Raw genomic sequence first — 17,987 nt, forward strand, 5'->3', positions numbered from 1 at the left:
TCTGCGCTTCTATGTGGTATCTGCTTTAATCCATTGTCCCGTTCGCAAACAAGAGAATTTGAAAAGGAGCCAAAATCACATTTGCTTTTTGTTGTTTCGTTCTTGTTACTCATAAAATACAACGCGTACATTATGTAAATTTCGAACTTTATTCTGAAAATAGAAAAAATGAAGATGGAGGGTATTAAAGATTCGATCACGACCTAATATAATTTTTTTACTTGTTTTTATTGTAGTTATCGTATGACCATTTATTTGGAAAATGAAATCCACAAAGTGTGAAATGAAAGGTTGCTGAATAGCTTAGATAATGTGTTCACCGGTATTGAAAACTTTACGTTATTGTTTGCTTGCTCGGCTATCCATACGGGTACATTTTTTTTGTGTCGAAATGCCTTTATTTAATACGAGTGAATTTAACAAATATATACATCTGATACTCTTTTTACACGATACACCTAAAAAATAATAAAAAGTTGTTGTTAGAGTTCGCTTAAGCATTTATTCCGTACTTGCACACTTTATTAGGTGTTTGCAAAAATCTTAATCACTTGTTCACTTAAAAAAGGCATTTATTTTCGAAAATAAGTACCAATAATTATTAATGAAAATAGTTACTATCTTTTCCTACAAGATTTTACAATATTTTTGGCAACATGGCTATAACATGTCGAAAGAACTTATTTTGGTTTGGCAACGAACCGCCCACCGACCCATTTTCGCACTTCTTCAACTTTGTAGACACGCGTGCCAGCCAAGGCATGCTGCATCGATCTGAACGAGTGGTAATCAGGAGGCACCATGTCTGGTGAGTACGCTGGTTGTGTCAGAGCTTTCAATTCGAGCTGCAGCAGCGTATCCTTGACAACTCTTTCAACCAAGTGTCCAAACAATGGTATTTTCAGGTGACTCGTGCCGCCATTTTAAAAATGTTGAACTCAAGGCAGACAATTGTGATATGATGAAGCGGCATCACCATGCGCCGCTGAACATGGTTGGTAGGTTTCGGCAGCGGATTGCTTCAAATAAACAGCAGAAGAAAAAGAATTTTGACAGCTACATAATTAGCATCGGCGTACGCTGAATAAATTAATAATATCGGATGGAAAACTGATATTTTATGTAGAGGATGGTCACAAACATCGAATTCAACCATTACGTATACTGGTATTTTCCATTTTTGCCTGTAGTAGTTGCTGACCAAATGCTTTGCTATCACTTAATAATTCATAAAATCGATTATAACGAATAACGCACACTTTGAAAAATGAAACCAGATCGCGTGAAATATGCATTACGTGTTAATACTATGCATAATTCGGGAATTCCACTCGTATAAGCATATAGTCGACATAATCTACCTGGATAGTAAAAAATACAACGCAAGGTTACAATGCATATTTGTGAGGTGTGAGAATGAAAAAATTCATAGAAATACAAAAAAACAAAATCATTAAATGAATTCATAAAAAAATTCATAGAATATTTGAAATCGTGTTGAAAAAAATACAGTTCGTGTAAAAAGAGTATTATTTTTATTTTTAATTCGTTTTAAATTAAATTCGTGCAAAAAGAGAATGCTGGATATACTTATTTGATTTTCGACTTCCGGTTTGAATTAAACATTAAGAGTATGGGTAATGTGTCTATATAAAAGGAAGATATAATAGATGTGGTGTCTTCTTGCTTGATAGCTCTAATCTAATAGGTTTATAATTAAAACATTGGATCGCAGCATTAATCTGTTTATGTAACCATTTCGGTAGCGATTTATTTCATCCGAAAACATTCAGGATATCAAGATCGGTATGTAAAGTGTCGTCCCTTACAGGCTAAGGAGAATTTATGATTAATCTTAAGATTTTAAATTGCATTTGCGTTCCCAATAGCTAGCTCGCATACGTCCATACTGACTTTTAGAATGATTTTGCAGAGTAAAACTTTGTACTTCAAACTAAACTGGGGTTTTGAGATTTTGATTCTAAAAGTCAGTACATTGTCTGTGTTGTCATATTTCGCTATGTATAATATGCTTTTTCCAATTTAGCCTTCTATCGATGTATAGGCCAAGGTATTTCACACTATCGGATAATGGAATTGTTACGCCATTCAATTTAAGAGTATGGCAGCCTTCTTTTCTTAGGTTAAATGTAACATGTGTCGATTTTCCGGTGTTTGCTTGAATATTCCAATTTTTGCGTCATCTTTGTGTCGCATCTAGATATTTGGCAATAGTTGCTTATGTGCAAATATTGTATTGATAAACGCATTAATAGGCTCACGATAGTTAAAACTAAAAATCTTTTGAAGAAAAAAATGTAAAAATTTTATCATCGGTTTATGGTTCTCGATATCGAGTATACTGGTTCGCAATTTCAATATCTTACTTGAAAGCGAAGAATTTTTTATTTGATAGTAAGGAAAATGCATAGTTTACCGTACAGCTAACTACTTTTCTAACGTCATAGCGAGTCCAAAATCTACAGCTAACGTCTTTAGTCATCTGACTTTACCAGAACCGTAAGTTAGGCTCCTGGCTTAGCTAATTAGTACCAAGCTAAGCGACGATATTAGATGTTCTCCTATTTTATTTTAAATCCTTGCACTCTTGGTGGGCGTGTTAATTCAGATTTTTCTGAGAGTAACTGAAAAGAAGATTTTAGAAATATGTTTCCAAGAAAACCAAATGCTAGCACGAAATCCACTTTATTGGAGTGTAATTCGCAAATGTTACATTGTGACGTGCGGATAACGATTTCTATTTCACTTCCGATCTAGAGGAGAGCACTAGTTACCTTTTTCTACAAAGGTAGAATTCTTTTTTTTTGATGGGTAAGTACGTACATTTTTTGGACAATCTTTTACTGGCGATCATAACTAGAGCGTCTGGGGTTTAGTAACGGGAAATTGTTTAGGACATTTTGTCTGATTTGCATGATAGCGTCAAAATCATTTAGAGAATTTTTTTTTTCTTTTTTTTTTTTAATGTTACCAATCACCCAGGGGACGTCCTCTATTCGTGTAACATAGCCACGGTCAGAAGCGAGTAGGCCGCAGGCTAGTAAGTGTGTCTCTAATCGATAATTGTTATGCGTTTACCGACTGAGCATGCGCTGTTGTTACGACCAACGTAAACTGTACCGCACTGAGATTTGAACTCGCGGACTTTGACTTGGTAATTGCGATTCTTACCTGCTTGTCTACTCATTCGAATTTGGGATCTTAACAAGCTTCAGTTAATTTATCATGCATCAGTTTTTACTGGTTCCACAAGTATCGCGCTTGTACCTCATCGTAAGTTTGCGTAAGTTTGATGGATACCAGCCGTCAACATGGTAACGTGGTAATGTTTGCAAAACTATGCTGGTAAATAAGTTATGGACTAAAATTATTCTTACATTTGTATGATTTTTATGTTTTCCGAGATAGTCACAGATTTTTAATTACAATGGTTAAGTCATTTTCAAACTTCAGTTGCAGGGTCCAGTTATAAATAACGCGAGCGACTGTTACATGAACCTTTTGAAGCCAATTTTCGAGTTTTCTGCAGAGACCGAAACAAATGCTAGTCGCGCACATACACGCTTTATTAACTGTCACTCCACTGCGGTGCATTGTCAATTTTTGTGGCTGTTGAGGGTAACCGTCACAATGCATCAATGCATTTTGCTGCATATAATATTAAAAATATTACAATAATTGATTATTGTCTCCCTTTGTGGGCATGCGAATAAAAAAGGAAATAATTTTTCTATTTTTTTTTTGTTTTGAAAATTGCATTAATAATTTATCCATATATTCTCATATTTTTGTTGAGATATATATATGCCTATAGAAGATAAGATGTTAGTATTTGATCATCGTAACAATTAGTCAAAGTTTCATTTATTTAGTAGATGAGCGACTCGCTCTCTAAACTGTACATGAAAAGTTAGCACTTTTTCAAATTTGCAAAATGTGTTTATAAAATGAAACTTTTTGACTTTTGAATTTTGTCTTAGGGCAAACATTTTAGGTTCTCTACTATGAAAAAGTTGAAAACTATTTCATTGTACTTTGTACGGGAGTAATCCCGGTGGTAAAATATATAAAAACAATTATCTCTTTTGTGTGTAGCCGAAACAAAAAAGCTCAGGGCCGGATGTAAGTTACATACTTGTGGTAACATATATGGTTGCACAAAGACAATAAAATTTATGCCTGTAAAGATATACCAACTTATGCACATATACCCATATACCCCAAGTCCACTTAACAGATTTGTTTAAAATGAAAATGTTCTGTAAACTCTTTTACACGCATAAAGCATTTATGTGGTTTGGTTTTGTTACTGTTGTTGTGCGTTCAGAAACACTTTCAAAACAGCTTGAAGGAGATGTTTATCATGCAAACACATGAACATATATATATATACGTGTACACACATACTAACACACACACACACACACACACACACACCTAGCATATATTTATATACAAAATTTATAAATTCATATAAATAGTTAAGGCATGTAAAACGAAATTGCCCAGAGTTTAAGAGATCGGAAGCGGAAGTGATGAATGAGAACAGAAAAAAAAAAAAAAGAAAAAAGAACTCGAACTAGAATAGAAATAATAGTTATATCAGCTTCATATAAAAAAGATTTACACATTTGCTAAATTTAAATTTACAAAAAAAAAAAAGAAAAAAAAAAAAAAAAAAAAAAAAAAAAAAAAAAAATACATTTTTAATAATATCTTCAGTGTTTGCACTTCTTCTAAGAGTACGGTTTTATTTTATTATTAGATAGTGTTTTATATATATGTATGCTGTCAAGCAGTTGAAACATTACAATTTTCTTAATTTTTTAGATAAAGATAAGCAAAAGATTTGCACTCGTTCAAAGTCGAATTTTAAACACATGTCATCTGAGGTCCCCGAACGAAAATTGCCCTTTTTCCCGAAATGCTTTGATAACATTTTTTGCTAAAATGTTTTCTTATGACTCTAATAGGTATTTAGAAGATATTTCATAATGTTGTCTCTTAATATTCCGTACATAGATTACAATTGCGTTAAAGTTGTTCCTATTTCTGAACTTTCGTTGAGCTATTTACGAGAGAATCAGGATTGCTTTTAAAATTAATCGGGAAAATGGAATCAGCAATAAATTGGGAAATATTATAAACTTAAGATCTGGGATAAGTTCAGCGTATTCCTATACACTTAGTGATGCACACGCGACAAGACATAGTGAAAGCATTTCGCTTGAAATTAATTTTAAATGCCCATGACTGTAAGAAGAATAATTGGACAATAAATTTGACAACAAAGCTTTTCCAAATATTATAAGTCCGTTGACATCAACTATAATAAAATGTATTCGCTATTTCAACTTTTTTCATCTGTAAAACTTGCAATAACAAACAAAGATCGGACAGACGGACATGAGCCATTTTCAACAGCGTTCGTCCTTGGGTCAATACACATCAATGTACCGAGTCTTATCGAGATATCTCAGCAATTTGCCACCTATATGTTGGACACAAGAAAAACCTGCAGACGGATAGACGGACAGAAGACAAGCTTAGAGCGATTCAAAATCATTTATTCTGTATAAAAAAAGATGGATGTATCGCGAATTCTTCTGGGTTTTATATGCATCCGCACAAAACACAGATGGTTTCGGGTATAAAAATGAAACGATTTAAATCTGATGATCAATTTTTGATGAATAATTTTCTATATATCTTCTATTTATATATATCATTTCATAAATTTTTTTTTTATTGATTTGAAGTTGCTTTGAAAAATTGTAGCTGCCAGAACTACATCTTCTGTAGAAGGTTTGCTCTTCCCACGAAGAACTTGGACATCTATGAAATAATATATGGAATTATGGAATAGGTAACAATGTTAAATGTATGTGTACGCTTATCGATATGTTCACGATCCACGGTTCAATTTGGGAAGATTATGAAGCCTTGTCATCTTTATAGGATTCATGTTTATCAAGTCGCTTATTTAATTATGGTATACATTTGTATGAAATTATTTCGCTCATCTCAGACCTTCCGAACGGGTTTCGAAACGTTTATCTAATTAAATCCGAATGAAGAGATAGAGAGATTATCGTCTCGCAGGAAAGATTATTAAACCGAGTGAGGGACGGAAATGCTTAGATTGATTTCCCAAAAGTAATAGTAGCGTATTCTTCAGATTACAACCCCACCGACTATTATCTGCTTGCACGTCTGAAAAGAATGCTCCAGGTTTGAACGATTTGGATGATATGGTGAGAACATTGCGAAAACCGAAAGGTCACTTGTGGCTTGACCAATTTATTGTAATTGCTTTTAACAGTGATGTATAAAAAGCGGAGGTATAAAGAAAAAAAAAAAAAAAAAAAAAAAAAAAAAAAAAAAACTTAAAATCGCAATTAACATCTTAAGTACCATTTTTTAAAACTATGGTAAGTAGTCGACAAAAATGTAATTGTTTTTGTGCTCATGAAGAGAAGAAAAACTCATTAAATTTTAAGACATGCGTCCGTTTCGTTGCAATCATGTGCTTCTATTTCCTTTTTAATATTAAATAAAGTCAAATAGATTTGTGGCGGCCAGCAAGACGTGTACTAAGATTATTGTTACTATTATCATTTGGAAAATGATATGAGAAATGATAACGACACTTATCAGTGGTTCGTTGACTTTAAATGTCTTCGTACGGACACCGATGGTGTGGTGAACGCGTCGGACGTCAAAAAGAGGTGATTACATCGGAAAATAGAAAAAAATAAGAAAATTCTAAAAACTATTGTCGATGACATGAAAAAATAAATAATTGTGTCACAAAACGATAGCTACAAAGGCAAATATGCCTGAATTAAGGTTAGAGTTGTTGCTACGTCGAGCATGTTCTTCAGATTAGAACCCAACCGACTATTACCTGCTTGCATAACTCAAAAGAGTGCTCGAGGGAGAAGGACTTGGATGAAATGGTATGATTATTGCGAAAACTGAAAGGTATTTTTATGGACTTGAAAAATGATTCTATAATAGCCACTAAAGACATGATATTCGCTCTAAGGGCACCATTACAATGTCCTATATCACTTCACCTATATTTAGTTATTTATTTATTTTCATCCGTAATACACTCAAAAATTATGTCTGGTTTTCGTATAAAAGCAAAGTCAAATTTGGTGGATTTCATTATTCTTCACGTGTTCTCCTAATAAAAAATTACAAACTAAAATGGCGATAAGCCATATAAAAGTTGACTTTCATCAGAATTTATCTATATATATATATATATCTATATGTATATATATGCATGTTTCGGGGTCTAAAATATAGCACTACGAGATATATATATATAAGCATTAAAGATTAAACATTTTTCCTATATAAAAGCACAATTCTCGAGAAACTGTCATAAGGGAAGTTATGCCATTCGATTCAAATTTTGTTGTTGTTACTTGTTGATTTTTGCCGAGAAATTTTGAAAATTTTCATTTTTTTTTATATAAAAATTTCTTCAAGGGAAAGAAAATTATTATTATTTTAATTTTAGACTAATGAATTGAATTCTTAGACTAAAAAAAGAGACATTGAGCACTAGCAACACAGGCTGTCGGCTCTAATTTAAATAAATGGATATTAGATAATAAGCTTAGTAGTATTAATAAAGTAAAATATTGAATTGATATTCTGTTCTGAAGTTGATTGTAGAATGTTCAAAGGGTTAATCGTTCCAAATGCAATACTTCTAGCCAAGGAAAAGTTGAGGCAGTCGCAGAGAATGTGCTTTATAGTAAGAGTTTGTCCACAACAGCAGATTGGGGGAGAAGACTTCTTCAGGATCCATTGGTGAGTTGCAATTGTATGACCAAGGCAAATTCTCGAAAATGTTTGGATCTTGGTTTTCTCAACATTTGTTGGATATAGAGGTAGAGTTAATTGAGGGTTAATGCAAGAGTAGTGTTGATGATGGTATTGTAAATTTCACAAAGGAAAGAAAAAAAGCATTGTCTGTTCTCTTTACACTTTTCATCGAAGGATGAGCAGTATATTCATTTTGTTAAAACGTTTGCAACGCCCAGAAGGCCCAATCAGAGACCCTACGAATTGTATATCGATTTAAGCATGTCCGTCTGTCCGTCTAATATCTGCTGTAAACATACTCCTCGCCGCAAAAATGATGCTATCGCCTTCAAAATTGGCAGAAATATTAGAAATTCTTGCACGTAAGTTGGTATTGAAAATGGACGAAATGGATCCAATTACACGCCCACACCGTCGCATAAACTGAAAACACTTCTGTAATGGGAAATTGATTTTTTGCTCGTTACTCATAAACTATAGCAGATGAATGTACAAAAATTCGAACACCTAATACCTGTACCTGTAAAGAAGCGAAAAAATTGATCACGTCTACCCAATATTATCAGTAGTCGACAGCGTATAAAAATTTAATTTCTTCTTCACTATCTTTATAAGGTGCAGAAGCAGCCTCCACAAACTGCACATAAATTATAGAAATTCTAGGCCAGTTTCAAATTTCGAATGCATCCAAAACATATCCGTTTGTTCGTCTGTCCATCTGTCTGTCTGTGCAATTGTGTAATATCTGTGATAAATACTCTCCCGTTCGCAAGAATGGAGATATTGCCTACAAGGTTTGCAAAAGAATTTGGAAGTGATCGAAACTTTTCAAAGGACGTCTATGCGACAACAATTTTTATTATGAAACTAGAAAAAAACCAATCGATCCAAAAATTTAGCCGATCCGTAACATTTTCTATAGCTTTCATCCTTGGGGTAAATTTCATCGAAATATCTCAACACGACCGTGTAAGTTCTTTTTTAAATATATTTTGTTTTTAGCTGTTAGTTTGTATAAATATACATATACATACATACCCCTATGAATCGGATCCTTTATAAAGTAAAGTTTAGCTTGGACAAATGGATTTTTTCATGTATTTTTTGCATCTGCTTTCCCGAATTCGATCGCTATCGTACAAATGGCAGGAATATGTCAGTTAGTAGCGTGATCTTCTTATATCTTTACGTTGAAAATATGATACAATAAAGGATTGAAATTTTTAACTAAGACAGTATGGTGAGAGTGGGTTGGGTGAACTATTAAAACTTTATTATTATTTACATTTCGTTAAATTTAATATTCAATAGTCAGTTATGTTAGCCTTTGAGGTTTGTTTGAAATAATTACTAAAGAGAAAATGTATTTATTAGGTATTAATGGGTGTGAAAAGTTTCAGTTTAGGTCAATTTAATTTTTTGCTTTCATTTTTCTTTTTATTCTTTTATTTATTTTTTTTTTTTGTAGTATTTTCTAACCAGTTATTGAAATAAATCTGTAGCTGCGTTCTTCTATAATAAATAGATTTACAAATAATTATGTACGATATTCTTTATTTCGACAGTGTAAACATTATATTGAGTTGTTAATGTGTTTTATTCGATGCGATACGTGCAACACAACAGCAGATATTTATTTAATTGAAAATTTGTGTTTTGCATATATATAGAGGCAGTATATGGAAGCCGGTTTTGCCAGCATATATGTCCGTGTTTAAGTACAACCAATGTACATATATATGTATGCATATATATATATATATATATATATATACTCATATATATACTCACAGGGTGTCAAAAGAAAATGTATAGTGATTTGAAGTGATCCGTACACGTATATAAAATTTATTTATGGGGGATATCGGATATAGGCATCCATCCATACAAGTGTATATGAATATATGGATATGAGTGTTAAAATATATATATACACGTATTTTTTCTTGTATACATATATATATATATATATATATATATATATATTCCCTTTTTAGGTTTCAATATATAAAATATTTTGCTTATTCAGATAGTTTTGTCATATGTTTTAAATGTTAATTATATTTATATAGTCACTAGAATTTTACTTTTTCAGACCGTGATTGAATGAACTAATAATCGAATAAATAAACAAAATGTGTCCTATTTCTGTCTGAGATGATTATTCAATCATTCATAGTAACTATGAATGAAATTTCATATTTATTGAAGAGACCAAAAGTTTTCATTTTTCCATTACTCAGATTTTACTATTTATTGATTCCGTCGTCTAATCCATGAATTGTGTAAGACATTAATGAAAATATGGCTTGTTTACTATTTCAAGTTTTCTTAAACATTTGAAAGCAAATAATTCGTCAATTTTTAGGTTATGTTTACTTATAACGGTGTTGTATATCAATATTTATAATCAATATTAGCAGTAAGTGAAGCGGTATAATGTTATATATAACAGCTCAAAATTACTGTAAAAAACTTTCTTATTAAATATCGCTTCTCTATCATCGTTTTTTCTTTGAGTCTGTAATGCATTCCCCTTTAGTTTAATTCGGAAAAATAAGTGTAAATAGGAATTGAGATGCAGAGGTATGCATACATCTATATGTCAAATGAATATTTCAAAGAGATTCAAATAATAATCAAAATATATATATGTGTAGCGTATGTAAATTCGGCATACCCTGTATATATATTTCGAACATCAATTTATTGGTATAGTTTGTCGTAAGTTCTAATATATTTGTATATATGAGATTCCATCAAAGTTGCAGTAAAAGTGAATGATGTTTAAAGTTTGTGGAGAGGACTTGTTGCGATAGAGTGTTTTGTAAATCAATGATGAAGCAATTATTTGCACCATTACACATAACATCAGACAGACATGTTGGCACATAATTGTGAATAACTATAAACGTGTGTGAGGGTATTTTATAACATCACGATCCTTAGTATCTATGTTGCTGGATGGATGTAACAGAAACATTTTTCAATGAAATGATGTTTTGATGTGGTTTACTAACAATTAATACATTTATGCAAATATACGACGAACGGGTAGTTGTAAAATTTTGTTGTAATTGGTCATGGGTTTGTATACCATAAACACATATTGCACATATATAGCACATAAATGTTTATATGCGTAGAACTAACTATTGAATAAAAACACACAAGATTTAATATTGATACACGTAGAGCAAGCGATGAATGATAAGAGATTGTAAATATAAAAAAAAAAAAAAAAAAAAAAATAAAAAATAAAAAAAAAAAAAAAAAATAAATAAATAAATAAATAATTGTTTGATCGATTGAGAAGAAATTTGTAAAGTTTGTCATTCAACCTTCAAACGAGAAAAAATAATTTTATTTTTTTATTGCAATTAAAAATAAGTATTTATCCTATTCATTATGTCGCAAGAAGTCGAGGAAACTTTAAAGCGCATACAATCTCATAAAGGCGTTGTCGGGACTATTGTGGTCAACAAAGAAGGCATTCCAGTTAAATCTACCCTAGATAATACCACAACAGTTCAATATGCTGATCTTATGAGTCAATTGACCGATAAAGCACGCAGTGTGGTGCGTGATTTAGATCCATCTAACAATTTGACATTTTTACGAGTACGCTCGAAGAAACATGAGATTATGATGGCACCTAACAGAGATTTTATTTTGGTTGTGATACAAAACCCAACCGACTAATTTCTCTTAGATCATTCTCTTATTGTCCCTCAATTGCTAGCTAAGAGAATTAAATTAGAAATCAAACCATGTAATTGGAAAAATCATTAATAATGAGATACATTTAGATACATTTATGAATACAGACGTATACTACTTGCATTCTATTAATGAAAGAGGTAAGAACTTGTTCAGGTTATGATCATTATTCGCTATTGGATTAAACTTTCTATCATCGTTTTTATTTTAAGCATAACAACGATTTGCTCAACCACTGTATACAGATGGCAAGAAATGTTTCATCCCAATCATCTTGTGAAACCTGATATCCTTGCTTGCGCGTATTTATGGCCCTGAGGTTATTTTTGTGCAGTGTTCTTTGAGCTTTTATAACATTTATTGAACTTTAACTTTTATAGGTATTCTTGTGTGCATCCATATAAATAAGTTTTCATGTATATGTATTGCACATCTGTGCAATATTTACATTTTCATATCTATATCTAGTTGTTTATGTATCGGTTTCTCTAGTTGAAAAAACTCATTATTTGCAAAAAAATTTTATATCAACATAACATAATCATCAAATTACTATCGAAAATGCTTTAGATTTTATGTTATCATCTTATGAAGTACACATAACGAACGCATAACAAGCATGTAACAAAAAAGATTCTCAATTGATGGAAAAAAAAGTCTTGAAAATCAAGTCAATTATGATTTAATTTGAGCTTAAAGTTAGTTATGTTTAATCGAGAATCTTTTACGACAGATGGGGCGATATATTCATTTTGTGAGAATGTTTGCAACATCCAAAAAGAAACATCAACGACCCTATAAAGTTTGCATAATTTTGATTAACATGAAATTCTGTATCCGGCTAAGCTATGCGTGTGTATGTGTGTTCGCCGGTATGGTGTGTGCTGTTGACATACCCCTGGTCGCAATTATGAATATATCGACTTCAAATTTCGTAGACACGTTGGAAGTTTCTACATACAGGTTGAAGATGGTATGGAAAATGGACCAAAGCGTTTGGAGCACACAAAGCGTTCGCAGCATAGCGTAAAGCGAACGCAATTCCGTTTCTTTAAGAAGGAATTTTGCATATTTTTGCTCATTATTCGCAATCTATGCAAGTTAGAGGGCTCATATTTTCGACATTTATTTTAAGGAAAACTGTGCTATTTATGTGGAAAAATGCGAAAAATCACTCCTGCCCACATCAAGTTACAAATTATTCAATTTTCTTTGTTTCACTTTTTTAAGGTTTTATATAGAAGGGAACAAGATTTTTAATTTTCGGAACTTCATTATTAATACTCAAAAAGAAATCATTCGTGCATGGCGCAAATCATGTTCTCGCGAAATCTCGCGATGTAGCCTGAACCTATTAGCTTGATGAAAATTCCAAAGTGAATAATAGACAATTTTGAGATTCACTTGTGTTTGAATCAATTATTATTAAAATTCATTCAATAGAGTGCAACTCATTATTTCTATTTTATCGATTTTATCTTATGTTATCTTATATATATATATACATATATATATACTATAATAAAATGTAAATTACAAATAATGCTTACGTTACTAATAATTAAGGTTAGGTTTAAGAAAATGTAATGCTTGTAGTAATAAAAATTTGCATGAATGCTTGCTTATGCTATTAGAAATTATTATTTAAATGTTTATGTTGACAATAAAAATTAGGTCATAAAAATTAATTAAAACATATATATATATATATATATGGTGACTAAGAGGTTGTTCCGGTATAGTGAAATTGGCGTATTAAATACATTACAATGTTTAAATTTCTTTCTTATCCTGCATTAAATCTAAACTAGATATGATCGATACAAGGGCGTGTTGGATAAATTTTTCCTCAATAATGCCATCGATATGAGTATGCAAATAAAACGACTTGGAGAATAGTAGTCGACAATGTAAGTATGTTATAATTCAATATTAATTATGGGCGACGTTATAACGAGGTATTTTAATTTGGCTTAAAGCCAAAAATACAGCTTTCTTGCTTGCTTCTCATTTCCATATCATATTCACGTAAATGAAAATGAATGACTTTTCCTTGTAGCAGTTAGACGTGCGGAAAAATCTGGAAAAAAAAATTTCTAATAAGCTTTTGTTTTTTGCAACTGCAAGCTTTCTGTCTTTCGGTATTATCAGACATCTTCAATAAATTTTTTGTGGCTACGCAGTGCCGAACAACAACTTAGCACGGTAGAGGTTATTAAATATTTCGAAATAGTTTTTGTAAATGTTTTCAATTTTGTCTTTAGCTTCAAAATCGTCGAATTGCCTGGCACCAGGAGGAAGGTACATAAGTTCAGATTACTCGTGCACCGATTAACATATCATTCAACTGCGCCTATTCTAATTGCGTTTTGAAAATTCTTTTCTTGAGAAAAGTTATTCACATGCGGCTCGTATTCATAAGTGTCACCTCTGCATAATATAGTGAATATTATAAAATAATGCAGAGTACTGAAAAGATGAATTTTGATACCAGGAGCATTTACATATAATATGATTATTAGAGTCAAAGCAAAATTCACGTAGCGCCTGTCGACTTTATCATACGTCAAAGCTTTCTAGCACTACAAAGGCAAGCAAAGTAACTGTAAGCGAGTACTGTTCTGTGCTTACTATTTGACTGAAAAAAATTATTGTTACACACTTTCCGCATATTAGTAAACTTTTTTTAAATAATTTTTTAATATAAATTTATAAAAAAAATTCTCCAAAATTTTTGGTGAACAAAAAGGCATTATTATCCTTTAAAGTGTGGCAAAAAAAGTTCTATAGTCTATATCGCCTGAATAATGCCACAGAAAATGTCTTCAAATATCTTTGTTATTGTACCGATTCTTTGCACAGTGATATATCGACGCTGTAAGAATGTCGCATTTTCTTCTATTTCAAGTCGAATTATTTTGAATAGCGTTAATCCTTGTGCCAAAACACATCAGTGTACCACATTTCACCAAAATATCTCAAAAATGCAATCCATAGGTTGAACACAAGGAAACAAGACACACAGACGGACCGACAGACAGACAAGCTTAAATCGATACAAAAAGTGATTCTCAATTCATAAGTGGTGCATCTGACGTACTTCTGGGCATTGCATGCACACGCACAAGTTCAACATACTCTTGTGGCACAACTTATGGATGGCATACTTACTAATTTGTTATATAAATTTATTACAGTAAGTTTGAATTATATAACATAAGCTTGTATATATTCGGCCATTGCCACAATAAAGCCTCTCATGGAAAGCAAGTCTTTATATGGTCACAAGGCCTAATTTTTTCAAATATATATCGAGATGAGGTGGTATAGAATGCTTGTTAGATTACAATGTTGCAATGCTTTTTTCAGTGGTATCTCGTACATATTGTATAGCTATATAGCTATACATAAGTAAGTGAATAAATATTGGGAGTGTAAATTATTTCAATCCATTGTTTTGCCGGTGTTTGCAAAATGCATTAATTTCAGAACAAAATGATTGAACAGCTAGCTTAATCAAGGTATTATTATCCATCGCTGGTTACTACTTTTTTTTGCAACTCGTAGCCAAATTTCGAATTCCATTTCCAAAAAATATGTCTCGTCTTTCGAGGCTGTCTCCAGGGTGCCTCATATTTGTGTATCGCCATAAGCATCGCAGCATCCTTCGAATTGACAGTCATCATCTGTTGGAGGTCGTGTTAACCGGAACTGGTATTTGATAATAGCGGCGAGAGTAACACAGTCCAGGTTAGATATGCGAACATTTCCTGAACGAGTTTGCATATACGATGACAAATGCCTTCATATTGAAAACTCACGATATCGTGACTTTTGCTATATCATGTGCATTTTTTTTGTCGCTCTTGTATTAGTTTTTTTTTTTCGGTAGCGATTCCTGCTGATGGGCTCCATAATACCGCACACTCTGGCGACTGTGCTCAAATTGGACTACCAATGAATACTCAGCCCTATCGTTGTTGTTCTTGGTACGCATTGGCTCTGCATTGTGATTGTTTGTGCTTTGGATATCGGAACGCATCCATTTTTCATCGCTCGTAACGATTCAACTAGATAGCACTAGAAGCTGTAAATTAAAAAGGAAAAGTGAAGAAGAACTACTCTTACTTAAACTTGCACGAAACGTCGTCGTATATGTTTTAATGCGATCGATAACTTATGCAGTTGCGTGTAGCCTAAGGGCAGTATTTTCAAATGATGAGGTTACATTGTCATTTTTCGCATTCCAACTCTCTCTCTCTCTCTCTCTTTCTCTCTCTCTCTCTCTCTTAAAACTCTGACTGAACTAATTTGTACTTCCAAAATAAATAAAGGAAGAATTTAAAATTTTTATTCAGATTTTTATTGCAAATGATGATAAAAAGTCGCTTTGGTGCAGATATGCGAGACAATTTCAAGTTTTAGTTGTATTTAGATTCATTGATTTTCTGTACGCATTTGTTTTAATACAATGAGTTAAGAAGAGCTATGTTGAACTAAATTAAATGCAAGTTTCGTTGAGATATAACCGCACGCTGTATGTCGGATGCGATTCATGTCTCGTATTTTATGAACAAATAATTACAATAAAAGCACAATGAATTTAAATGGAATATGTACTCGCGTGCTTGTGTGCGGGTACACACATGTGTAATACGTACGTGAGTCAATAATAAACTTAGAAAACCGAAGAAAAATTTTTTATGTTAACTTCAAAAAAAAAAAAAATATATATATATATATATATATCACTCTTCCTGTACATACGAGAGGCAACAATAAATATTTGTTGAATGCATTTTGGCACAAAAACTTCGAACTAACTGCAACTAAAGTTCCTATATATATACACATAAACACGCGAACACTTTTACATAGTTTACAACAAACAATGTTGTTTTTTTGTCAGAGAAAGATTGTAAATACAAAATGATTTTGGCAAAATGTACATTTTACTCTTCAATAAAATGACAAAAAAAAAAAAAAATATAATAAAAAATAAAAAAATCAGAAAAGATTAAAAAGGAAAAAAAAAATAAAAAAAAAAATAAAATAAACAAATAAAAAAGCCTTAAGACATTAAGAAAATAGAAATTGAAGAACACCAGACACAATCAGAGTTAGATACAATATGTGTGTGCGTGTATATATGTGTATATGCGTGTGTACTTATACATATATATGTATGCGAATAAGTACATAAACTTAGATTGTTGGTTGGCTAGGTATAGGTTAAATCATAGACAGCTTAAGACAAACATGAATACGAACAAACAAATAACGGAAATTGATTTGTAGAGTAAAAATACTTTGATATCCAGCAATAACGTATTTTATTTCAGTTTTTTTCTCCTCTTATTTTTTCCTTTTGTTTTTTTTTTTTTTTGTTTTTTTTTTTTTTGTTTTAGGTATTTCTTACAGATACATGCACATCATGCTAAATGTGTTTATTCTAAAGCAAATAAAATAGATAAAAATGTATGTTCTACTGCTATACTAAATTCTAAATATGTATATCTTTACAACACTACGGGATAAAGATGTTCTTAACACAAACTCAAAGTACTCCATTATGACTGTGCGCTAGTGTGCATAATTACATGTTGACATGTTGTCAATGTGAATGTATATAACTGTTTGTGTATTTGTGTAGGTTACATTTTACCTCTAACTAACAATTTTCTTAAGGTAAGTGAAGGATGATAAGGGGGTTGTTTATGTTCGTTTTCCTTCCATTTTTCTTTTACGCTTCTTGTTAAACCTAAAGGGCACGTTAACACACAATCCTACGTGCTCACATCTCCTATATACCGTAATTGAGTGTGAAGAAAAGTTCTACGTCTATCAAAACAAAAAAAAAAAACAAAAAAGAAAGAAGAAGAATTTTTATACTTTTTTTTTCCATTACTTTATTTCATCTTTTCTTATCGTGAAATACGTGTCCAGAGACCATTCTTCAAAAATGTATCTGATTTTGGTTTGTCTGTCTCTGAGTCTGTCTTTTCGTTTCAAAGAAATCGCATAATCGTGGATGGGCATAGCTATACGCTATGTTTGAAAGTGGACACCAAAACAGAAAAAAATAAACAAAACCATCTCTCAAAAACTCATAATCAAGAGCAGATTTTATTTTAAAATTTGATTCAATTATATTTTAGAGTTATATAAAAGTTGAAAGCGCAAGATACATTTGCCTCCATCCGTAAATGAAATTTTTTAATCTTCCAGAAGTATTTTTAATTAGCAATAAGTTAAGGTATGTGAATGCATCGAAGGCTGTCTGTTTGTCAAGATGTTTGCGTAGTTATGATGATTACAGTCGTAGAAAATGGAACCAAATGTTAAGCCTTGACCTATCTAGGCGTCGCTAATGGATATCAAATTCACGTTTGAGAATATGT

General features: G+C 31.8%; 1 protein-coding gene across 1 annotated transcript; it reads left to right on the forward strand.

Annotated features, from left to right (window-relative positions):
• Window positions 1-11,271: 11,271 nt before the first annotated feature.
• On the forward strand, window positions 11,272-11,875 carry LOC119644642 (dynein light chain roadblock-type 2-like). The gene is made up of 2 exons (XM_038044279.1): window positions 11,272-11,726; window positions 11,799-11,875. The coding sequence occupies exon 1, from the start codon at window positions 11,275-11,277 to the stop codon at window positions 11,566-11,568; it is 294 nt and encodes a 97-aa protein (XP_037900207.1). The 5' UTR covers window positions 11,272-11,274; the 3' UTR covers window positions 11,569-11,726; window positions 11,799-11,875.
• The last annotated feature ends 6,112 nt before the right edge of the window (window positions 11,876-17,987 follow it).

This window comes from Glossina fuscipes, unplaced genomic scaffold (genome assembly GCF_014805625.2).
Source record: "Glossina fuscipes isolate IAEA_lab_2018 unplaced genomic scaffold, Yale_Gfus_2 0, whole genome shotgun sequence".
Lineage (NCBI taxonomy): Eukaryota > Metazoa > Arthropoda > Insecta > Diptera > Glossinidae > Glossina > Glossina fuscipes.